We start from the raw sequence: 24,829 nt of genomic DNA, 5'->3' as shown, positions 1-24,829 counted from the left end.
CTTTCCCTCATGGCTTGGTGTCCTTCAGCAGCGTCATTAACTCTGTCTGCCTGTATAATGATCCACCAAAGGGAAATAAAGATGGAGGTGAGTGGTAGCAGCAAGACAACATTTCCATAATCCTCCTGGGTGTCTCAGCCCTGCTTCCACCTTCTAGGTTCTGCCTTTTTGTGTAGGAAAAATCTCGGTTAGGAGTTCGCTGTTCATCCATGCTGGCCTCTCGAAATGCCTGCCTGTCATCAGAACGGGCCATTCTTGTGCTTCAAGACTTGTGTCCTTGAAGGTGACCCAGGTACCATGGGCTCCTTGGGCCTACAGACCAGTCTTCTATTGGATTCTGCCAAGCAGAAATCTGTTCTCATAAGTTCAGGATCTGCTATTTTTCTTGCTCACTTCTCTTGGGATGTTCAGCTTCACAGTCTCATGGTTGCTGCAACCAAGACTTCGTGTCTTTGTCCCGTTCTTTTTTGTTCATAAATAACAGGTCCAACAGAGCATCTCTAATTTTCTGCCAGATGAGTCTCTGCACATCCCTGGTCCGGGCCCCCAGGCAAGCAGCAAACCTGTGGAGACGTCAAGTCACATTGGCCAATGAGTGCCCCTGTCCCTAGGAGGGTGTCTCCAGGCACTTTCACCTACAGCTTCCTTCTGGTGCCAGTGCTTGATTTAGCCTCTGTGGCTCCCATACCTCTCATCCGGATCTCGCTCCTCCTTACTTGCTCCCAAGGCACCAGATCTGTAATGCAGATGTGCAGAAGGAGAAGGCGCTGTCTGCTCCTGCTCACGCATAGCACAAGAGACCTGTGGCATTCATTGCAGCTCGTTCCTGTCCCAAACAGAAATTTCTCTGCAGAACGGACGCACTCCACATGCTGCTGCCCAAAACTGTGGCTGCAATTGCGTGCAGTTTGATATCACTGCATACTCCTCAGTTCGTCTTCTCCTGCGCTGCAGCCTGAGCAGAGCCAGGAGAAACCGCAGCTGAATTGATCTCAATGCAGGACTGTAGAGTGCAGAAAGAAATGGCATCACGCAGGGTTTCAGGCGGGAGGAAAAAAAGTCATAATGTTAATTCATGTTTCCACTATATTTTTGCCAGTGATCTCAACGGAGCAGTGATACTTAATTGCATCAAGAAGCAGTGTCTGTGGGGACATGCAGAAGGGTAATCGTTCATGAGTCAGGAAAGGAGCAGTTCAGAGCACCCATCTCCAGCTGCGTAGCTGGCCATCTGAAGTTTAAACCAGCAGGTTTTTGTTCCCACTGAATGAGAATTGAACCCTGAACAAAACATCAGAGTGGCTCTTCCCTGCTCAGTTTTAGTGATGCCAACAGCATCACTGGTGCTGGACTGAAATCAGGATTCATCTGTTGGTAGTGACTGTCAAAAAATGCATGAAAATCACAGAATCACAGAATGGTAGGCGTTGGAAGGGACCTCTGGAGATCATTGAGTCCAACCCCCCTGCTAAGGTGTCACCTAGAGCAAGTTGCACAGAATCATGTCCAGGTGGGTTTTGAATATCTCTGGAGAAGAAGACTCCACAACCTCCCTGGGCAGCCGGTTTCAGACACCCTCAGAGTAAAGAAGTTTTTCTTCATGTTCAGTGGTTGGCCTTCTGGTTATCTTGGGAGGCAGCTAAGGATTTAATTTCAAAGAGAGTTGAAAGTAGGACCTGAACGTCTTTTAAATGGGGAACCTTGTAATTTAACAGCCAAGGGCACATTCTTAAAGATTTTATGGGTCTAGATAAAGTGTTACAACAAACATTAGCTTTAGCAAGGCAACCAGATCACCTTCTGCTTCTGACAGCATGTCCTGGTGGTGGAGGAGGGAAGAGAACTCCTCTGGCAGTGAAACTTGAGGGAAACAAATGCAGCATGTGCATGAGCAGTCATGTGTGTGATAAGGTGCTGAATAAATTTATTAAATCAAATTTATCTCTTAATCTGACCACCTATATAAATCAGGCCTTGGGACTGCCCTGAATTCCATATTGAACTAACACATAAACAGTAGCAGGTTTTTTAGGAAAGTAACATGCCTTGCTTTAAGAACAATAGAGAATCCATCAAAACAAGTAGTCTCTCAGGCTGATTACCCCCAGTGTTGAACATTTATACCTTCTTTATAATCTGGGTTTGTCTAGCTTCATCTTCTAGTCGCTGGGTGCTGTCATGGCTTGGTCCAGCAGATTGATAAATCTGCTTGTGCTGTCCCTAATGGCACTTACAGCCCCTGGCCAAGTCACCAGGTAAATTCTTCTTTGTCAAGCAGTAAAGATTTTATGGAAAAGTGTGTTTTCCAGTCCTTGAATCATAGAATGGTTTGGGTTGGGAGGGACCTTAAAGATAATCCACTTCCCACCCGCCCCGCCATGGGCAGGGACACCTTTCACTAGACCAGGTTACTCAAAGCCCCATCTAACCTGGCCTTGAGCACTGCCAGGGAGGGGTCATCCACAAGTTCTTATGAGTGAGCTGTCTCTAAATTCTCTGTGTTTTCTTTGGGTTTTGACCGGGAATAGTTCTTCCAGAGCCAAAAGCAGAATTCTCAATGCCTCCTCAAAGCACTGCCTGGTCTGATCACCCTGGGACTTCATAAGCCATTTTGGGTCCAGTTAGTTTTCCACAGTAAGCTCAAGGACTTTCCAGAGTTCCTGCTTCCCTTACCCTGTGAGTCTAGCCCACGTGCTCTGCTGCTGTACCGTGCATTTGGCTGTGACCCACTCTGTTACTCTCTGCTCCCCCAGAGAGTGCAGACAGCACCAGTGATGGTTTGATGCCTTCCTCCAGGTCAGTAGTAAAGACAGAAAACAGCATGGGTGCAAAAACCGGCTGCGGTGAGGCCCCAGCAGCGGCTGTGTGCTGATGGTTGGAGACTTCCCTGTTTAGGTGGGTCTTAATCCAAGCTGGTATTTTACAGTTTAGATTTCTTAGTGAAAACACGTGCCCCAAGTCAAACATCTTAAAGAAATCGTAAGTTTACCTCTATAAACACAGCTTGGGATCTTACTGTGAAATGATCTCTCTTCACTTTGACAAGGTGTATATTCCATATATATGAGTTGATTGGCATTAATGATCTTACAGGCATTATATATAGCAGCTATCACTGTCATCATTTGCATTTACAGATTGCTTTTCATCAAGGTGATTTGCAGCCATGAACAAATCTTCATGACTTTATACTGAACCCAAAATCAACCCCTTTGTGCTGATGTGGACTATGGCACAGAGGGGTTAAAGATCATAGTGAAAGAAAGAGGATTTCTGCCAGCTTTCCCATGTAAGTTGTTCTCATGGGTGCTTCAAAGGGTGAGGTTTTCACCTCTCACATGAAAGATGATCAGCACCCTTAATGCAGTGCCCTCTCAATTTAATCTGTCCTCCTGAATTGGCAGCCAGTTGCAGAGACAAAAGCATATGTGAGCCATATGGGCAAGTTAAGAAATTAAATAGCTGTGGAGGAAGTGACTGCAATGATATTTACTCCTCTGTGCTCAGGAGCGAGGGGTCAGCCGGCAGGCAGCGCTATCACAAAACACCACTGCAAAGCCAGAAAGATAAACACGCCTGTTTATGAATTCTTCCTTTGGAAAAAAATGTTTTAAATAGCCTGTTGTGATAAAAGGTGACTTGATGCCCCATAAGCTGCAGGTATCAGAAAGCAAGCCATGTTTTATTCCCATCACATCTCTGGTCCATCCCAAATGCTCCCATGGGGCACTGGTCTCATGGAGCTGCAGAATGTACCTATGGGTGGGACATCCTGAGACAGTGGTTCTCTGTGGGGGGACCAGTTCCCTCAGGGCAGATTGAGACAGACTCCTGAAGTCAAACACATTCAGTAGGTGACCCTTGATGATGAGTCTCCTGAACCCACTCAGCCTCTTCTGGAAACTGGAGAAGGTTTCTTCAGGCTCCTGGAGATCACCTGCCTCACAGCAGCTGATGAAGAGAGTTCTTGCCAACCCCATGGTCTCAGCACCCCATCTTTCCCTACCTCACCTTCTTCCCTAGTTTGATTTGAAAAAGATGAGAATTTTTTTAAGTAAACACTCTTTTTCTCTTTATATTCCTGCCAAAGTGTTGAGGATACATTTGCTGTTCTCCACTGCAAAGGCACGGTGGGAGTTGTGTTTTGAAAAATCGAAACAGGTTTCACAATATCACCTAGTGCCAGGAGAAAATGCTGGTTACCAGTGGGTTCCCAATACAGTCATTAAATGCGAATGCCAAGTGCTGCCCCTTTGCCATTACATACTCCACCCACAAAGAACAAAACAGCTATCACTTTGATATAACAAAATTAAAGTCTTGTGGATGGACAGGGTTTAGGAAAACATTTAAAAATGAGTTTTCTTGCTCTCTCTGTCTCTAGTGTTGGTATTCTGCAGTAGTGAGTGCCTAAGCAGTAACTGCATGTTGTGGAGAGGTGTTGGCATGTTTCAGACTCCTCTATAAAATATAAATACATAACTTTATAAAACCTCCTCCTCGCCTTTCTCGGAATCAGACTCTCACAGAACCATTTGGCATATCACAAAGGTTTATCTGTGTCGTGGCTGTGGGTGCATCAGTGTGTGTGTTTGCCTTCACACAGCTAGCACCCTTGCAAAGTGGAAGATGAGGGAATGACTGAAACCCCACCACAGTGAACCATGAAGGTTTCATAAACCAGCTTGAATTCTCCATTTAACTTAGTCAGCTTCAGTTCATCAAAGAGCCAGTGGGTCTGGGCTGTCAGCACAGCAACAGCATGAACTCCCTTGTTATTTATTGCAAGGTGCCCGGTGGAACAGAGCAGCATAAGTTGCACCCGGCTCATTTACTATTTGCAGACGACCTCTAACCAGAAGAAGCGAGTGTGGGTTGGTTGCCCAGGGTTTATCTGTTAGGGTCAATAGCAGGTTCCCGGGGGGGTTCATCACCCACCAGACTGAAAGAAGCCCTGGGTGTCTTGAGCGCTAAGACCAAGTCTTCAGCATGTGTGGAAGATGCGTGGTGCGCTCTGTAGCAGGAGCAATGTGGTGTCTGCATTCCTGGGGGATGAAAATAATGCAGGCAGACTCATCCAAGCAGGGCAGGGGGAACTCAAGGTTATGAAAATGAAATCATTCTTCTTCTTTTGCTTTTCCAATGACTGCTACTGTTAAAATGAGTAATTGGGGAGCAGCCATGTCCAGACAGATCTGTTTCTGCTCACAGTTTTTGGTGATAGTCAAAGATGCCCTACGCAGCAAGGAAAGCAAACAGCAGCTGAAAGTCATGCTGACTTGGGTGAGTCTCCAAAGATCTGTGAATCAGTGATGGTAGACACAGTCCCAGGCAGCTAGTTTTGCTGATAAAAGATCAGATTTGATAGGGTTAAACAGGATAAAATAGAGTTAACAGGATAAATACCTGTCTACTTCTGTGGGTGATGGGGGGGGTGAATGAAAGATAATCAACCTTTGCTTGTGAGGGTGTCAGCCACACACTTCGGGGGACTCAAAGGCAGTTCTTTGCACCAAGGAGGCACATTAGTCCTCTCTGCTGGCATTAAAGGCAGGGGTTAGGTGTTGACCACTGCCAGATACACGATGCAGAGCTCTGACACAGCGGTCTAGTCCATTGTGACAGCTCCGTGACTGAGTCATGACTGCAGTGCCGAGTCCCTGCTCTGGTATGGCTCCTCCAGGGTAGATAAAAGCTTGGGGGAGAAGCTCATCCCAAAGATTTTAGTGAAAGATTTTGTTGCTTGATAAGGCGAGGTTTGCTATTGTGAATGCTCCCTCCACCATGCCCAACAAATTAAAGCCAAACAGGCAGTAAACTTCCATGGGTCATTACCCTTCTCACAGAGGAGGTTAAGTGTGATGAGGGCCAAATTGCCATTTAATGTGATCTAATTGATTTTATAAGCTGTTGTGTTAACATGAAGCTCTACAGTGTTCCCCTGACACCACCTAGACAGTCTGGTAACATCTAGTGTGTGCCCTTCCCCAGGGGTGGGCAAGCTGGTGGCGTCAGCTTTGCGTGTAACCCGCACACTGGGGCTGGTCCCCAGGGCAAGGGTTAGAGAAAGGATGCTACAGAGACCTGGAGAGCTTCTACCTTCCTGCCGTGACTCAGGGGCCAGTGACTTGGTTCTGTCTTCCCTGGGGTATTTGGGAGCCCTTTGTGGGTTGTGGGCACATGGGTTGCCCGTCTGGTGCAGGGAAGTTCTTCAGCATCCCATGGGAAAGGCCACATTGAGTAGCATGTGTTGGTGAGGAGCCGCAGGGTCCCCATGGAGCACGGGAGTGCTTGGTGGCAGTGCTGGCGCCTGCCCTAGCCGGAAAACTTGACTTCAACTGGATGCCTCCATCAGGATGATCTATGGGGAGCAGCTCCCTCATCCCAGAGCAGAGGCAATCGGCTGTGCCAGGCTCTGCTGGCTGGGATGAGAAAGGTGACCCTGTGTCCTGCTCTCCCAGCAAACACGGGCTCTCCATGCTTCTTGTTGCTCTTCCTTGTGCCACCAGGAGGAGCTTCCCTGGGTGGGGGGTGAGGTGCAGCGGCGTGAGCCGCGCTCTTCTACCTGCTGGGACTGGAAGGACCAGGGCAGATCACTGAGAGTTCTGTGTCTTCAGGGGTTTGTGGCTGCCCCAGCGTGAAAGGCTTCGTTGGAAGTGGCAGACAAGGCAGCCCGGCGCTGGGCACTAACCGTATCATTCGCTATTGTGCTGCAAGCAAGAAAAATGAGCAAGCTGATTTTTTTGTTTCATTTTTCACTGGGCTAGAGAGCTCTTCTGGCCCTGAACTACCACCAGGCTGGTCGTGTCCCAGTGGCCCCAGCCCTCAGCTCCTGCAGCCCTTCAGCCTTGTCCTCTGCTTGGGAAGCCAGGAGTTGCTCCACCTCCCCAAAGGTGGACCCAAAGCATAATTAGCGTTGATAAAGCCACGTGTGGTAGCCAGTGATGCCCTGCGTGCATCCAGAGTGTTATTTATTCCCAACTCCCCCTCAGCCTGATGCTGCGGCAGTGAAACCCGCCAGCTCTGACTAATGGTCTGCGCAGCTGTGTAGGATGTTTGTGTTGCTTTTCGTTTACAGATTCGGTGGGTCTCTGGTAATTGGAACGTGGCAACTTCTAACATATAACAGATGATACGGCGGTGGAGGGAATTTGTCATTGCTTCACTCCCCTACGGCAAGAAGGGCTCATAAGTCACAGCTGACAAATCTTTTAATGACTTTTAAACTTCATTTACAGAAAAGAATGACCATAATCAACAAACAATGATGGGTTACTAATCTTTCCATATTATTAAAAAGAGAGTCTATCTCTTTAGCCCCTTCTATGGGAGCTTAACGCTGTGAAGAGAAGGGTGATGTCGTCCCAGAGAAGGGCTGGCAGAGTGTGAAGGGGTAAAAACAGCATCAACAGGGATCCCTGGGAGTCCACACAGTCCTGAATCATAATCACGGTATGCAAGACTGGCACAATGATATTGATGGAGAATGAGAGCAGTAGATGGAGTACTTTCATCTTTGGCTTTGACCCAAAGCCTGCTGATGTCGGTGGAAAAATCACCAGACCATCAGTCACCTCTGAGCTTCAGGTGAACTGTTGCTGAGAGCAGCCCAGTGCGTGGCAGTGGGTGTACCCACTGTGAAACCAGCCTTTCTTTTGGCCTTTGCATCCACATAGAACCAGAGAGGCAAAGACCAGTAGGTGGGGAGCAGGATTTATTATTTTTCAGCATAGGTCTTGCTATAGTGGTCACCTTGAGCAGCTCAGCTGCTCTTCAGGTCTCCCTCTCCCATCACTGCAGGCTGCATCCTGCCCATCTGAGGTGCTTTCCTTGGGGTCAGGGTGCCTCCCCAGTCTCCGTGGAGCCTCGGAGGTGGAGTTTAGCCAACCAAACCTCAGAAAATCCCACCTGAAGTGAAGTAGGAGCCCACATCCCAGTGTCATTCTGCATGTGTAAAGTGTCTGAAATAATTTTGAAAGGCAATCGGCTGATACTTAACTCTGAGAGAGGAAAGGAGCATGTAAAAAACCTTTGCTGTTAAAGAATCGAGGGTTAGTGTGCCAAGGACCAGCACCTTTCTCTTGCTCTGCTCTCCCTAAGGCTCCCTAAGGTGCAGTGAGGTAGGAATCCTTGAATTCCACTCGGTCATTCAGAAAAACCAGCCGTAGCCTTCATGGCTTGGAAGAGGCAGCGACAGCCCCAGGAGCACAGCAGAACCTGGGGGATGAGCAGGACCAGCTTGGCTGGGAACAGAGCCGCATGTGCATGTTAAAGAAGCCATGGCATCAAGATGCAGGACTTCTGTTTAGAAGACACCAGTGGAGTTAAATAACAAGAATTGTATCAGTGAAGCTCCATCTGCAGCAGCTACTCTTTGGGAGCTGGGTGGCCCTAGCAGGTGATTATCTGGTGGTGGGTTGGCAGCATGAAATGGGGTACCTCCTGGAGCCCAGATTTCCCCCCGACTTCGACTTTGCCCTATGGTAAGAGGTCCACATGTCTTTCTCACAGGAACCTGCATAGTGCTGTATGTAGGGTGGGACATGGCCCAACATTGGAGCTTGGGAGTGCTCCTGAGGCCACCCATTAGACGTGGCCAGAGAGGTTTTATACGAGGAGGTGAGACTGGGCTCATGGACCAGGGCAGGAGGCTCTTCTGCGGCCAGACTTCCAGCACTCCATTTCCTCTCTGACGCATGCAAAAGGTGCAAAACAGAGCAGCAAAGATGCCAATTCATTAAAAGCTAAGAAAGTTCTCAGAAAGTTCACTTGCTTTTCCTCATAAATAAATCATTTGCTGTTAAAACAACACTTGGGCTGGTGGGGGGGGGTTGTTCATTAAGGAACATCAAGTCAATAGGCAGCTGATGAGAACCTGTCTCCACTGTGTGTGAGTGGGAGAGTGGGGGATGGAAACATTGTGTTTTCCTGTTAAGCTGTGAATGATAAAGAATTAAAGAATAATTCTCAAGAAATTAGTCATGGCCAGCCATTAATGAACATCTTGGTAACACACTAATGAGCTGGCTTCAGATGCCTGTAAAAAAAGGACTTTAATTAGATTAATACATGTAGCATTGTCCATAGCCCAGTAGGTAATCATCAGGTTTTGCACCAGTGGGATTACGGATGACATTCTATTTAATTGCTGTTTCCTTTTCATTTTCTTTCCTTTTTTTTTTCTTTAAAGATTCTTTCCTCCAAAGAATTTTGTTTCTGTTCTCAAACATAACCTATATGTTATCCATGGAATTCTGCATCTGAAAGTGCTGCCAGGCTGGGCTTATCTGATTCAATTGACCTTTAAAATTTATTTTGCTGCTGTCAAAAAGAATGTTAGTCTGTTCACAAGAGATTTCCAAGACGATTAAAAGCAGAGACTCCTGAAAAGCCTACTTGTTGCATATTCTGCAATCAAAAGATGATCCTAGCTTTTTATTTTTTAGGAGAAAAATACCTTAATTTAAAAAAAGATTTTCATGGAAAAGCAAAGTCCAGAGTAGTGCAATGTGAACGGGGAGTCCGTGTTCAAGTAGACAGTCAAAGAACTGCGGAGGAGCATCTTCTCATAGGGTGAAACCCAGGGAGGTGATCCATGGGCTTCAGAAGATGCCCTAATTCTTGCTTCTAGCACAGTACTGGTGGTGGGATTTCTTTTTTGGCCTCACATGCTGTCAGGACTCTCAGGTTTTAAATGCAATGTTGTAAGCATGGGAGTGGAACCCCAAATTTAACCCACCAATGTTGACACTTGCCTGAAAATTCTGAAAATCAATGCATGACAGGCATCCTTATTTTCAGAGGAATTCAGCTCAGAACCGGAGGGCAGGACTGAGGGTCAAGAGCACTTCGGATGCTCCTTGTTGTCACGTTACACTGCTGGTAGGACAACTTTTCTCTCTCTTGGCCCAAGGAGAGACTTTGGCTTTATCAAGCAGATGGGAGAAAGCCCTACCTCCAGAGCCAATGCGGGTCAGCAGCTTTGGTGTAAAGGCAGAGCATCATGACCCCACGGTGAGGAGCACGTGTATGGAACATACCTCTGGTATCTGCCTTATGGGAGCCGTGCCCTGCCCCACAGGGAGCCCTGTTACGCTCCAGCAATACTGCACGTGTGTGTGCAATGAGCCCCACATTTGTGGAGACAGGCAGGGTGAGGAGCAGTGCAGCTGCAGGGGCTGCTTGGATGGATCTCAAAGTTTCCAGCCGTAGGTCATCCCTTTATCACACTTATTAGGAAGGATTTAAAGCTCTAATGAATAGATTTTTAAGCTTTCTGTAGGCATGATTAATATGTAGGACAGCTGGTTACAAGCCACAGCTATAAACTATATGCTGACCTGATAGACTTTGTAACCATTGTACCTTTAACAACTGATTAAATACTTATTAAAGCAGCTATTGATTATGTATTGCTCCTTTATGAAGGATTTACCGGTTGTATTGAAATTTAAATCAAAGCCAGGTTTTCAAAGGATTGGCAGGATTTCTGTAGTTTGAAATGACTTGTTGTTTTAATTAAAAACTAAAAAAGGAGGCTATTTGCATAGCAAGACGGATAGTTGAAGGAAAATTATGAGGGAGCTAATTCTGTTCATGCTGCTGCACATTCAACATCTGCTCGTCTGGGCAGCAGCACCCCGCATCAGACAGGAATGAATCCCAAATTTGTGGAGAAATCCCTCAAAACCAGAGAGTTTAAGGAAACCAATTCTGCCTCGCACCCTGCCGTCCAGCACAGAGGCACCAGCGTCCCCATGCTTGCAGGTCCCGGTGCTTCAGCAGCAGATGACATAAGCCAGCGTGTGCTGGTGGTGGTGTGCTGCAGCTACGCCGAGCCCCAGGCAGCTCTGGGAGAGGATGCACCAGTGTAAAAATTCACAGCGGGTCAGACGTGGCATAAAGTAAGATGGATCGAGGGGACAGAGTCAGCCCCTCCTGCCAGAGCCCTGCAAAATGCAGAACTCGGCATCTGCCACAAGCTGATGGTGTCGGTCTGGATTATTTGCTTACGTCCTGCAGCAAATGTGCTTTAATGAACCAGATGTGGCTGGTGTTTTCTTTCCCTCCTGCTCAGTAGCTTTATTTTTTCCTCTGTGCAGTCCCAAGTGCGCAGGATTACAGAACCACAGAATGTTAGGGGTTGGAAGGATGGGTGCAGCCTCCAACTAAACAGGGGTGAAGGAGACCAGAGATGGGGAGCAGTTACTCCTGCCCTTCACCCACCCCATAAATTGAGACTGGAGTGCTCAGTGGAGAGCAGGCAAGGAGGTCAGGTTATAAATGCAGCTGTGACCCCCAGCTCCCCAGGAGTTCCCAGCGTTCTTGCAAAGGCAGTAATTGCTGGGTGCTCTCCCATGACCCGGGGTGGTGCAGATGCACCGCCGCGTGGGTCATTACAGGCAGTCCCCATCCGGAGCTCTTACAGCAGCATGTCAGGTGTTAACACGATTTCATTCTACCAAGGAAAATACAATGTGCAGGGTGGAAACTGGGCTGAAACTGGGCTCACTGCCTGAGCCCGCAGAGCCTCCGGTGCTCAGGAGGAGGAAACGGTGTCCTCAGGCAGAAAGCAGTCCCCCCAGCAGAAATGTCTGGTGGGCTGTGGGGATGCACGATGGGCTGTGAGGCAGCGTTGGTGCTTTCTTCATCTCTGCTCCAGCCACGCAACCCTGGTGGGGTGGCCTGGAGAGTGGCTAAGGGATGGGTGACAGCGGGGAGTCCCAGGCTGGGGCTTGGCACTGGTGTACAGAAGAGATGGGCACCTCTGCGGTGTCAGGGAGCCACGTCAGTGATTGCCACCGATGAAGCCTGAGCCTGGGCAGGTCTGGGCTGACTCATCTGGAAGGTGGAGCCCTGGGAAGTGTTTGGAAAAATTCATATACACTGCACAAGCAGCCCCTTGTCCGACGGGAGGTGGGGCAGCCCGAAATAGCACTCGAGAGGCCCAAGGACCCTCTCTGTCTGCAGCAAAAGCAGCCTCCCTTACTGAGCTGTGCTCAGCTGCACTTTACATGGGGGAAAGATTTGCAAAGGGAACCCACAGCTTCACAAGCTAGTCTGGCTCCTGCTGAGCTGATCTCCAGCCTTCTGGCCCTTCCAGCTTGCTCAGCATAGCAGAGATTTCCCCAAAAGACAGCCCTATTCCTGCAGAACTAGCCTAATAATGGTGACAACTCTGTCTATCCTCTTTTTTTAATAACTTTCTGGTCCCTTAACAATCACATTTGGGAGAATCAAAGCTATATTCCCCAGAAAGCCCAAGGACTGGTTTCCTTCCAGTTTATTCTATATATTGAACCACACAACAGTGAACAGGGTCTTTCCACTCTCCAGGAGGAGGGCTGAGCCCCTCTGGGTTTCTGCGCAGGACTTGTTGGGGACTCGGAAGTTATTAAAAAGGTTGCAGGGTTTGTGTTAGTTATTAAACTAACGCTTCGGAGCTTGGTTCTGGTGTTTGGGGACTCACTAGCAAATTACTCACAGGTCTCAGGGGAGGAATGATTGGCACTGGGGGTAGTAGAGATTTTGCTTTTAAATGCGTGTGTGTTTCTGTGCTATCGATGGTGCTGTGGCAGTGCAATCAGTGGAGTCCCTCTGTCTTGTAGCTGGCCGTGTTTCTTTTTAAAACTGGGGGGGGGGGGGGGTTGGCTAAAAGGACAGTTTTAGTCAGAAACCCCTCAGAGCCAAGCATCTGGGTTGATCACTGCCTGAAGTGAGATGCGTACCGTGTGACAGCCATGCCAGTTCATTTGTGCTAGAACATGTTAACTGCCCTGTTCCTCTCTAAAAATCATCTTTCTTCCCCCTTGCAAGAAAGTGGCAAGAAAGATGTACAGACATTAAAGGTTTGGGATGAAAGCAGGGGGGCAACCTCCTAAAAGCAGTGAGGTGTTGCAGAATTGGGATTTGTCCTATGCAAGAGTAGACGAGATGGTTACAGAAGACCTGAACCAAGCTGTGTCGTTCAGGCCTCCGCCAGCGTGTGAGCAGGGGTGCACCGGCCCTGGCACCGGAGCTGGGGACCACCCAGCTCTCACCGAAGCGTAGTGGGTGCACCATGGACTGTAACATCCATCACGTGTGCTGGCAAGACACAGGTGTGCTGGTGCTTTTTTTTGGCACCCCAAATGCTAAATTATCCCCAAACATGGCAGGGAGTGCACTTGACCCTTTGCCTCACACCAGAGGTCCCCACAGGATGTCTTCTTTTGTCATCTGGCTCTCCGTGGAAAGCTACCAAATTGGGAAAACTTGTTACTGGATGGATACAGGGACAGGATGAAAAACTGCATCTCCCCTCTTGTGAATAAGTGTGATAAGAGGAGAATAACAGCCTGGCTGCGTGTTGCCGTCACAGTGAAATAAAGAGAGCTTTCTGCAGGAGAGAGTGGTGGGACTCAGTGGTTTTTCTTTGCCTTCTTCTTCTTTGACAGTTCGTCACTAAGACAGAGGCCCCTGGGGTTTTCAGACACCTGGCTCTCAATTAAACAGCTAATCTGTGAAGCAAGGCACTTAAAGCAGGGAGGAAAAATAGCTTATCAAGTAAACCAGCTCTGGCCTTGGGCTGTTACCGGATTGAATATCAATATTTTTAAGGGATTCCTAAACATTAGTGGCAGCAGGAACCATGACATTGTTTCCAGCCATGCTGTCCTAGGAAGAGAGGAGAAGTGCTAGTGGGGAGAGGACTTTGTCAGTGGGCGTCTGTGCACCTCCGAGCACTGCAGCATCTGGATCAGGGGCATGTCCAGGCAGACACAGCCTCTCCTCGAGCGTGGGAGCTTCGTGGGACCTCAGAGCGGTCCTCACCACCTCTAAGAAATGGCACAGGGGATCCTTTTCGAGATCAAACCTCGGTTAATCCTATGTTGTGTTTTATTCTCAGCCTGGCAGTGGCAAACAGGTTTCCTTGTGCCATGAATATCAGAGCGGTAAATTCACGGAGAACAGTGGTCCCGGGGTCTGTGGTAGGGTCAGGTTGCAGGGGTGATGGTCAAAGGGTGGTTGGAGGGTCCTGGGGCAGTGCAGCCTGGGTGCAGATGGATGTGTTTCTGGTGTCACTGTGGTGTGGCCCAACTGCTGACCCCTGCAGAGCTTGCAGGGTCCCTCCCTGTGCAGAGGGAGATGGGAAACACAGGAGGGAAGGGGGGAAGGAAGAAACTTCTGGCAATCTCATCCTAAAGTCTCCATAAGCCTCTTTATGTCTTCGGGGGCATTTGGGAGTGGGAGGTGTTGTTATGATGTTTATGTAAGCTTTGGTGAGGCCAGTGGCACACACCTCTCTACCCCAGACCTCCCCTGTCTGGGCTTCATTTTCGCTTGCAGAAAACAGGGATAATCATACTAATCTGTCCTCAGTGTTCGCTGGGGTCCTTTTATACATTCATTTATCTGTGTCCAAGTATTATTACTAGTTGTGTTTTGTCTCCTCTTTTCCAACTCAAGTCTGTCTTGCTGCAGTTGTGGGTTGGGGGATGAAAGGTAAAATAATAGCTGAGAAAATGCACTGAAGACAGTGACAGTTATTAGAATATTAATCTGTAACCAGTAATATGTGTCTCTGCTGTGTATATTTTTCTAATCAGACATATCGCTAAGATACTCTGCTCTGACTCATGCCCACTGGGATTTATGTGGTGTATCAAGGGGATGGTGGCTTGAGAAGACACTGCACTTCGTAGCACTGCACTGGTGAGCTGTATTGTTTCACATGGAAAGGATGCTAAGCCGACGTGGCTGATTGCTGTGCTGGATTTAATGTGGGCACAGCACAAAGTGCTCTGCTGGAATGCAGTTAGGTGGAGTATGAAATATTAATATGCGAAGATTAAAATGTCCTTTTCCAGTTGTTACAGTAAAGGGGCCAATAAGTGATGCAAAATGGATATTGTGTCTAAGAGGAAACCCTAAATGAACGGGACAGAGAAGGCAAGGGAGGCTGTTTTCTCCAGGGAGTGCCAGGCTTACACAGAGCAGCAGAAGACGACTTCGCACAGGGTTTTTGAACACACGGTGCTGACTGTTTTAAAAGCTGCAAAATGAGAGCCGTGCAGGCCACTTGTTAAATGGAGGACATCACTGATGGTTTCAGAGCAATCTAGAAGCCCAGAGTCCCAACTCCCCAGCCTTGGACAATGCTCCCTGCCAAAGCCCTCCTCCCTGCCTGGGCAGTCAGTGGGCAGATGGCGCTGGGAGAGCATCCCATCTGCAGAGGCGTCGGGTCCTCATTGGCTTCCTCCCAAGTCTTTCCCAGCAGCGTGGCCATCACCTTGCCTGACCTTGTGTTTGCCATCTGGTGGCCCCATCCCATCGCTCATCAGCCACAGGCACATCTCCTGCGCAGACCTGCATTGTCCTGAGATAGCCTCTAAGCCACTGGGGCTTCCACCTGCTGAGGAAGGTGGATGCTGAGCTCCCCACGCCGTCACCAGTCCCTGCAAAGAGCGGTGAAAGTGACTTCTCCCATCTCCAGCTTCTACAGCAGCAGGCTTTATCAGATCCGTACCCAGCATCCCAGGTGGGGAGGAGAAGAGACAGTACAGGGGACAAGCATGTGCTGGTCCCACTGCAGGAAGCATGGGGGAAGGTCACAGGAGCCAGACGAGGAAGGTGCAAAGTTGGGATGGGGGAGCAGGGATCTGGAAGAGGCAGGTTCCCCTTCACCCCTCCACCTCCATGGCGGCCAAGGTCATACCTTGGGAGATGCCTTAGGAGATGTCCTTCTGCAGGTGAAGATCCATCTGGTGCTTTAGTGCCCACCTGAGAAATGCCTCAACTTCATTATTAAAGCAAACCCACAGAGTGGAGAGTCCATTGACAGCAGCAGAGCTGGCTCATATTGCACCTGCTGAGAGGGGACAGCCCAGTAGATCTGGGGGAGAGCATGTGTTTTATGCCCCCACGCACCCCCATCCTACCTGAATCCTCCAGACAGCCTTTTCTGTTCCCGTGCACAGAGGCAGCTTAGCACACATCCCTCCTACACAGGCTTAAGGAGCTCAGCACCCCGATGTAATTGGTGTTTGCAACTGCAAACAGCTGGTCGGAGATTCAGAGTATTGTAAATAACACCCTTCTGGGTGGTTAGCGTTTGGGCAGGGTTTGGGCAAACAGCAGCCTGGGGTTTCCCTAAGCTGGGCCTGGGGAGGTAGCAGCAGTAAAACTCTTCGGCGATAGGGTATGAAAACAGAGATGGAGTGTATTTTATTTGAGTGCTATATTTTATTTTGAGGAAGAGAGCATTCCTCCTGCCTGCCTGTGGCTAGGCCAGACCTGGAAATTGTATGGCCAAATTTGACCAGCTACTCTCTTTCTGTGGCCAAGCGTGTGGCCAGGGACATGACACCGGTAACATCTGCCTTAACTTCAGGAAGGCTTTTGACATGGTCTCTTGCAGCATCCTGGCATCCAAGCTGGGACATGGCAGTCCGGATGGGTGGCCTCCCAGAGCAGTGCAAGCTGGCTGGTGGGGTTCCAAGGGCAGTGATAAGGGCTCATACTCTGCCCAGAGGCCAGCTGCAAGAGGAGTTCCTCCAGGGACTGGGGATGGGGAAAGGAGGGCCATGCGTAGGTAGCAAAATGGGTTGGAGACGTGCATTAAACTCTGGCAGATAAACAAGGGTGGAAAAGTGGGAGAGCATCATCTAGAGGGGAAGCAGCTAAGTGGGTCAGGGATGTCCATGTGACATGGCCTAGTGTGGGTGAAAGAGGTGCCAGGGCATCAGGAACTGGAAACTCCAGGAGTCACCAAGTGTAAAGTCACATGTTGAACTCAGCGTCCTGCAACATCACTGAAGCCCCAGGACAGGGAGAGCCATGGGTTCATAACAGGTCAGACGTGTCCTTGGGTACCAAGACCATCCAGGGCTACCTGGCTACAGATACCCTGCATCTGTGCAGGCTCTCTGAAGGTCCCTCACAGCCTCAGCCAGTCCCAGCAGGTTTAGGATAGAGATTCCCTGGGGCCTGGCCATCCTGGAGCAGCCTTCAAGCCGGGCTTTGTGCAGATGCTCAGGATTTCTGTGAAATGAGTCCTTGAGGCTCAAGCTAGGTGCCCAAAGTAACCAAAACCAACTGAAAACAGCTTTGGCTCTTCCTCTGTTTCTCCACCTCTGCACCAGGAATGGGCATAGTTTCCTTTGTGAACCATTTCCAGACTCCACTGTTAAAATAGATAGCATTAAATAAGTGTTATTATATAGGTTGGAGCTTGGAGCAACCTCAAGAGGATGGGCAGCACTTTTCAAAGATGTGAGAATTTAATTCACTTAGATGCCTTTAAAGTCCTGTCCTTTGATTATTTTTTCCAGTGTTTTTAGGAACACTGTGTCTGCTAGGAATTGTTTTTAAGGTATTAAAACAAAAGTCTCTGTCTCTTTTAATCTGTAAGGGTGAAAGGGAAGATATAACAAGCCAAATTCAGACAAAATCTTAACTTTTTTTTGATTGGATTTAGCAGAGAGATCATTTCCAGCCTCAGTGGTAGGTTAGTAGAATCACAGGGGTTAGAGCCGGACGAGATTTATTGTGCCATCGCATCTTCCCCCTGCTCTGCATAGAGGATCAACCTTGCCAGGTATCTCCAGCACTCTGTATGGTCTGGCTTTAAATGATGAAAGGAATCGAGTGTCCAGTCCTTTGTGCTCTCAGAAGTAAAAAGGCGACGGTCAGCACATCGCAGTTTGTTCAGAGCTCGTTGATTGCAATCGGTGTTAAAAGACTCTGTGTCTCCTCGGGTCAGGCTGCAAGCACCATCTGCTTGTGGGTCTGGGTGTCTCCTCTGTTGTCTCTTTACCTCTATGCTGGGCTGAAGTTTCAAATTCTGGAGGTGCAGAGCCAGTGGCAGTGAGTGTTGATGCTTGTCTGTAGGGGTGGAAGTACCCTCAGGCAAAGTGGGACTATGGCCAGGAGCAGCCCCTGCTGAGTATCCCAAGGGGCTGGTAGCTCAGAAAGACATCCGTCACCCGAGGAGCCAAAATGGGGCTCACCTGGCGAAGCAGTGAGGTAGCTATAACGAGGTTATCCCGCCTCACAGGTTTAAGGGGGGATTGAAGCAACCAGAGATTTCATGTCCTGTGAGGAAGCTCTGTGCAAGGGGAAGACAAGGAAGAAGGAAGACTTTGGGGTTTCTGAGTGTCTCGGGTGCAACCCCAAAAAGCATGACAGAAAATGTTGTGGGTTTTTCCCAGGCTCTGCCTGCCTAGGGAGGAGCGTAGGAAAGACTGACTGTGGTTTGGGGCTCGGCAAAGCCAGCGTTTCACACGCTGCCAGTGTCGGTGCCTCAGGCAGGCTGGGCTGCAGGGAAGCAGAGCCTGCCAGGGCTTGGGGACCAGGGTGACTGGTTCCACAGGAGCTGCACCCATGCAGTTGGGCAGCTTCCCCACCTTGGACCAAGCTTCTCAGGCAGACTTGGGCTTTGAGCCCAGACAGCCAAAACCCCAAGGCCAGGTGGTGCTTTAGCTCTGCCCAGTGCCAGGGCAGACGCTGGGGACTAGCAGGGAGGGGACACCATGGCCCTGCAGTAGCAGCACGTCCACTGTGCCAGGCTCGGTGACCGCCTGGAGTTGTGGACACCCTGGTGGCATTGCCCCGGGTGCTGGGAGTACCTGTGGGCGCTGCTGGTAAGGGGCTGGGGAAGAGCAGCACTTCAATATGCATCATAAAATACCTTCCCTAGCTCTGAGCTGACTTTTCCCAGGTAAAAACCCCACATTATGCATGCAGCACACAGTAGTGATCCCAAAGCATCCCCTCTGTTTCTGGAAGATGAAAATCAAACTGATGTCTTTGGACAGCTGTAATTTTTGCTGCAGAAATGTGAGCAGGCAGCCTGATAGGCAGCCAGACTAGCTTTAACTTCACACAATTTCCAGCCCTGTCCCTTGGTCCTCCTAGTGCTCAGAGGTGAAGCCTGCTCTCGGGGGCTGCCCAGGAAATAGCCCAAGCAAGAGACTTGGAGGATCATGCTTTGCAGCTATGGGAAGCGGGTTGGAGTGGCTTCCAGCTGATCTGGCTGACGGTGGCTTAGTGATTTCCAGGCTAACAGTGACACCTCCTGTTTGCACAAAATTCAGCTCAAAGCCCAACATGTGCACAGGCCGGCAGCAGAGTGCAGATATCAGATATGAGCACATGGGCTGCTTCGCCACTTAAATCTCTTCATTTGTGTCCAAAAAAGTCGAGTCCTTTTCCAGCTGCAAGTGTGGATCTGCAGGGACGAGGCTGCCCCTGTGCATGGTGAGAGCTGGCCTGTGCCAGCAAGTGCTCAGCAGGGGAAAGCCCAGAAAGGTGGGCATGAATGGGTGCTGAATGCAAACTGCTTTAAAACGAGCAGACCTTTGAATTGTAATTAAGTATAGAGAGGTAAAAGCTTTCATATAATAACATTAATGCTTTTACTTAGATGTAAAATTTATTTAATTTTATTTAAATGTTGTTTTGTCACCTAAAAGTAGCCTGATAAATGGGGTTTCAGCAAGAGTTTTGCTCTGGCTCTGACAGTCACCTCCCCAACACACAGGGGCTCTCTGGAGATGGGACCCCCCGAGCTTTGACTAGTTGAAGTTGAGGAGCTGGTTCCCTCGCTCCAGGCTTGCTGGGAGGTTTATCCCCCACTGGTTTTTCTAACACTGGCAATTCCCTTGCACAACTTCCTGACTCCTGATTTGTTCACTCAGGTGTTCAAGATGTCATTGAAGGTGCAGACGAGCAACATCACAAACAAGAATGACCCCAAGTCCATCAACTCCAGAGTCTTCATTGGCAATCTCAACACAGCTGTGGTCAAGAAGTCAGATGTGGAGACCATTTTCTCCAAGTATGGCCGAGTGGTGGGCTGCTCCGTTCACAAGGGCTACGCCTTCGTACAGTACTCCAACGAGAGGCACGCACGTGCTGCTGTCCTGGGCGAGAACGGGCGTGTGCTTGCTGGCCAGACGCTGGGTAAGTTGTTTCTTGAGCCATTTTGTGTGTCCAGGTGCAACACATGTTGGTTGCTCCATAGAGGATGGTCAAGGGACGAGCAGTCCAAGGTCAAACTGGGACATTGATCTGCAGACCAGGGTCAGGTCCAATGATGGTGAGCAGGTCAGACACAACCCAGCAATGACCAAGCAGATCCGTAGTGACAAGGCAGGTCTGGGGCCAGGCAGGGAAGTCAGCCAATAGGTCGGAATCAGCAGGGTCCATGGCCAGGCACAGGCGCGGCTGTGACAGCGCTGGAGACCAGCACTCCTACAACACAGCTCAGGTAGGGGCTGAAGGCTCCCAGGTCCCATGTGGGAGGGATCGCAAGTGAGTCTGGTCATGGCCATTCATGCATATTACTGCCCTCAGGGCTGTGACATTGTGGCCCAAAAACTCATGTTACAGGCTGTGATTGTAGAGGCTAAAACACAATTCTGAATCATCCCGTGTCCTGGTCCTTGATCTGGTGGGGAAGAACAAGGGTGGGAAAAGACATTGCCTGGATCCCTTTCTGGACCAGGCCTTATCATTTGCCTGCCAAGATTGGTGATAGTCTGACTCAGACTAGCTCAGACTATAGCCAGCTGATGTTAAATGAGGTAACTCCCCGCCTAGACTCATGAAAGTCTCTTGTCAGCACTGCTGTGTGATAAGAAATAGCAAACAAAACCACCCCGGCTGCTCCCAGCTGCATCCCTATTTTGCAGATAGCTCTGAAGTGTCACATGCAGAGAAGCTCTTGTCACCAGTTCTAAGCTGAGAATTGGAACTGGAGACAGTATTTTTAATAAAAAATTGTTATTTCTGGGCCTGCTGCAGGCAGTGGTCACTGGGCACCCAGGAAAGCGATTTGCAGCCCATTCCCACTCTGCTTCTGGCACAGCACTCTGAAATAAAAAGTTCCATGCTAGAGATGATTTTTAAGACGGTGTGCTGTTCCCATCCATGCTTTATTCAAATACAAGAAACTTCTTTTCACTTCTCGTATGGTCCAGAGAGCGGAGCTGCAGACCGAGGCAAAGCGCGATGTGCCAGGGATGCTTCCAGCCCAGGCATTGCCCACGTGTGCACAGTCCGTAGACATGACAAAGAGAGCCTTGGGGAGCAAAGGAGCTCCTTGTGATGCTTCAGGCAGATACAGAACATGCAGCTAAGAGACAGGCAACTTTTGGCCACTTAGCTGAAGAGAGAGAAGAAGGGTTTATCATGATAGGAACCTCTTACTTTCCTTTCAGTGCTGGTCCCAGCAGGCTTTCCTTTGCTGTTCATGGACCAGTGTAAAGACAGGGATGCTCCCCTTTCAGGAGAATCCAGCAGAGAAGAAAAGCTGAACAACGTGGTTAGAAAATGTCTTTGCACAAAACAAGGTAGAAAGTCCCCCCTTAAGAACAAGGAGGTGATGGCCACATAGGAATGTGGAAAGAAAGGACAGGATGGGACCAGCAGGGGACATGGCAGACACATTGCTGAAGAGGCTGTCGCTGCTTTGTGGGTAGGGTTTTGGGGGGGTCCTTTGAGGTGATGATAGAACTTCCCTGCCCAGGTGGGCAGCAGGAAGGTAGGCTGCTTTCTGCCCTGGCAGCTCCAGCCAGTAACTTCAACAGGGTACAGCCACGCAATCCTGGGGAAGAGCTGCAAACCGCGACTGCCGGGCCAACAGCTGCGTTTGGCACGGCAGGAGCTCCTGGGGAATCACCGCCCGCGCGGTGGGGCAGCGTGGCTCAAGACAGTGTCCGGTGTAGGGGCAAAGTGCCCCCAACCTGCTCAGGGGCAGCAGCTTGTCGATAGGGCAAGGCCGCCTGTCCCCAGTACCAGCAGGGGGTCACTCAGCAGGGCAGCATCCCTGCCCGAATCCAGAGCCCCTCCTGCACGGCAGGCACTTGCTGTAATGACTTGGTCGTAGCGGCCCTGCGTGGCACAGTTTGAGTGAAACTGCCTTTCCTGCCTCAGCTGTTCAGGTGGGAAAGAGAATACAGGAAAGCGGTCGTTTTGTGTGATGTGAGTGCTGTGCCTGCCTCTTGTCTGAGTGGACACGTAGTTTAAGGCTCTCGTATCTCCTCCAGCATCTGTCCAGGCTCTTGCAAGTCCTTCTAATAGATCACAGAAAAGCTGGTCCTTGCAGACACCCTTAAATGAGCGAATCCAGCTCTCAGTGGTACTTGCCTGCTCGAGCACAGCGGGCTGCGCTGCCGTGGGACAGTTACACACACTGGTGGTGACAGGAGTGTTCAGCCCTCTGTTCCTGGGTGCCAATGATGATTTGCAGGTGACATTTTCCAGCACATACCAGAATGTATAAGCAAAGCAAGCAGCATCTTTCTAGCTCACATCTCCCAGCTAAGGATCAGCTCTCAAGCTAAGTGATTTAATAGCATTTCTTCATTTTTTCTTTTTTCTTCTTCCTTCATTACCAGCTATGCAAACAATCAAGCTTGCACTTCAATTGATTAGCAAGATACTGAGTACATCGCAAAACAGAGGTGCTTGAAACCGTTGCTGTAGCCCATCCTGTGGTAGGACATGGACTGCTCCTCCGGGCAGGTCCGGACAACCTCTTCTGTGCTTTCTCCAGAGGCTCCCAGACACCCCAGAAGGCTATTACCGTTCCAGTGGGGGAACTCTGTGCTAGAAGCTGGAACCACACCATAACCCAAGCCTACCATGTTGGCTAGACAAAGCACAAGCTCCCCATTTAGTGTGGGCAAAGATGCCCAGATATGTTCAGGAGGGGTAGATACTGCCTTGGAGTAGGCGGATGGATTCAGTGGTGCAGAGGAGGGAGCCAGAATGGGAATGACATGCAAAATCCGTGCGGGCTGATGTGCATGCTGAGCTCGTTTCTCCTTGTTCACTGTCAAGGGAATCCTGAGGGATCTGACTGCCCGTCACCACTGTAGGGTGAAAGTATAAATTTCCTGGTCTGTCTGCACACACCGATGAAGGTTCCACTGTGCTATTTCTAGCAGTGTGAACCAGCAAATTGAGCTAATTGTTGTCATTATCCACCATTGGGCTTTCGTTGTGTCTCCCTTGAAGGGTGTTAATCAGCATGGTGCTGTCATTAGCTCTCCATTTTGCAAGAAAAGTGACTGGCAGCTGGCAAGATGCACCCTGACAGCAAAAAGGATTCACGACGAGGGAGCTGGAGCTGAGCAGGGATGTGTTCTGGGATGCACCAAGGAAGAATTTATTCCTCCCTTCCTTTGCAGCAGACAGCGTTGCCACAAGCGTTGCGTTGCACAACAGACTCAGAAAGGCAACCGCACGCATAACGTTCACATGGCAGCAGTTGTCCGTGGACCTGTGCTATGGCCTTGCACATCCTTGCCTGTGTTCAGGCTCCGTGCTCTTCTGCGTTCCCCTTAGCAGCTGAGTATGGGAGGATGGAGGGTGAAAGGCCGCAAAGAAAACACCCACCCTGAGCTGGTTGTGCCGCCAGAGGAGCATTCAATGTAATGGCTGAGTGACACCCTAATACCACACTCATTGTGCAAGCTCATAAATAGGCTAAGCTCCAGCTTCAGTAGGAATGATGTCTCTTGCTAGACCCTAAAAGGCAGTCTGAGGGTTTGCACAGCAATTTGTTTGGGCAGTGGGAGCATGTCTGTGCTCTGTTGGAGCTGAGGTTGTTTCAGCGGTGCTGCAGCTTTCCTGTGCTCCTGAAGATGGTTTTCTTGGTTAATAATGAAGTCACCAGGCTGTTCACTTCGCATCCTTTCCAAGCTCTTTATTTTGATGGTCCTGTCCACATTTCTCCATAAAGTCCTTCCATGCAGCATGAAAAAAGCAACAATTAGCAAACTTAAACCTGCTGAGTTTCATACCTTTCAAGTCCTGAAGATGTGAGAATTTAAATAGCCCAGTTAGCAGTCACAGATGCACAAACCCTGAGCCCCAGACAGAGACCTGCAAATCCCCTGGCACCTCAGAGACTGTAACTTAGCACGAGGACCAGTCCCAGTGCTGTGGGACAGCCCGTGTCCAGCCCCATGAAATGGTGCTTTTGGTCTGCTTAAGGGATTCCTGTCTTGCTTGGCTCAGATCTGGCATGCCCAGGGGTCTGACATCTATTTAGACAGGACCTGAAGAACAGAAAAATCTTGGGGCTGATTGGAGAAGCCAGTAGTGAATTTTCTCACTCCTGGGCCAAGAAACAAAGAGGAGGTGAGGCCTCATGCTCCCAATAGCTCATCTCTCTGTGGTTCTGGGGCCACACTCAGTGTTAGATGGCCAGGCTGTCAGCAGCCCCCATGAAATTGGCTGTACCACTTTATTCTCATGTCAAAAGCACGTTTGGCACCAAAGCCGAGGAGAGAAATATCCTCAGCAGATTAGAAAAGCTCATTCTCGCCTCCCCTGGTAGAAGATGCTCCTCTGAGATCAGCTGGGGTGGCTGCAGGCGTGTGCCTGCACCCCGTGCAGCTTTTAACAGCCCAGTCCACAGTGACACTGTCTGTCTCATGCTTAGCATTCATTTTTATTCTAGAAGGAGCAAGGGATAAATTGTTAGCTGTTAGCAGCATGCAGCAGTTTTATATACTGTCTGTGCCTTACCGTAACAGCATGGAGTTCTCCTGAGCAGCCTGTCCTGAATTGGCGGGGGGGCGACCATGTGCGGCGTGTTGACTTCAAAAATAAATGGTTAGTGGCCTTGTAAAGGAAAAGGAAGAGGCTTGCCAAGAGCAAGAATACATTTGCCTTCCTGGGGAGGTCCAGCAGGGCCCCAAACATGCTAAAAGCAGGTGGGAATGCAGTGGGAGGTGTGGAAGAGTTTGCTTCTGCCGGTGGCAGGGCTGTGCACAGCCTCCCTTGCTCCATGGTCGGGTGCAGCGGCCGGTGAGCGCGGACGTGCCCTGTCACA

General features: G+C 49.6%; 1 protein-coding gene across 1 annotated transcript in view; it reads left to right on the top strand.

Moving 5' to 3' along the window:
• Window positions 1–24,829, top strand: part of RALY (RALY heterogeneous nuclear ribonucleoprotein) — an 86,096-nt gene that overhangs the window by 47,972 nt on the left and 13,295 nt on the right. The window contains exon 2 of the mRNA XM_086474688.1: window positions 19,680–19,944. Within this exon, the coding sequence (XP_086330814.1) occupies window positions 19,689–19,944 (256 nt within the window). The 5' untranslated portion in view covers window positions 19,680–19,688. The remainder of the gene's footprint in view (window positions 1–19,679; window positions 19,945–24,829) is intronic.

Source organism: Leptosomus discolor, chromosome 17 (assembly GCF_034619465.1).
Source record: "Leptosomus discolor isolate bLepDis1 chromosome 17, bLepDis1.hap2, whole genome shotgun sequence".
Lineage (NCBI taxonomy): Eukaryota > Metazoa > Chordata > Aves > Leptosomiformes > Leptosomidae > Leptosomus > Leptosomus discolor.
This window is presented reverse-complemented; position numbering and strand designations above follow the sequence as displayed.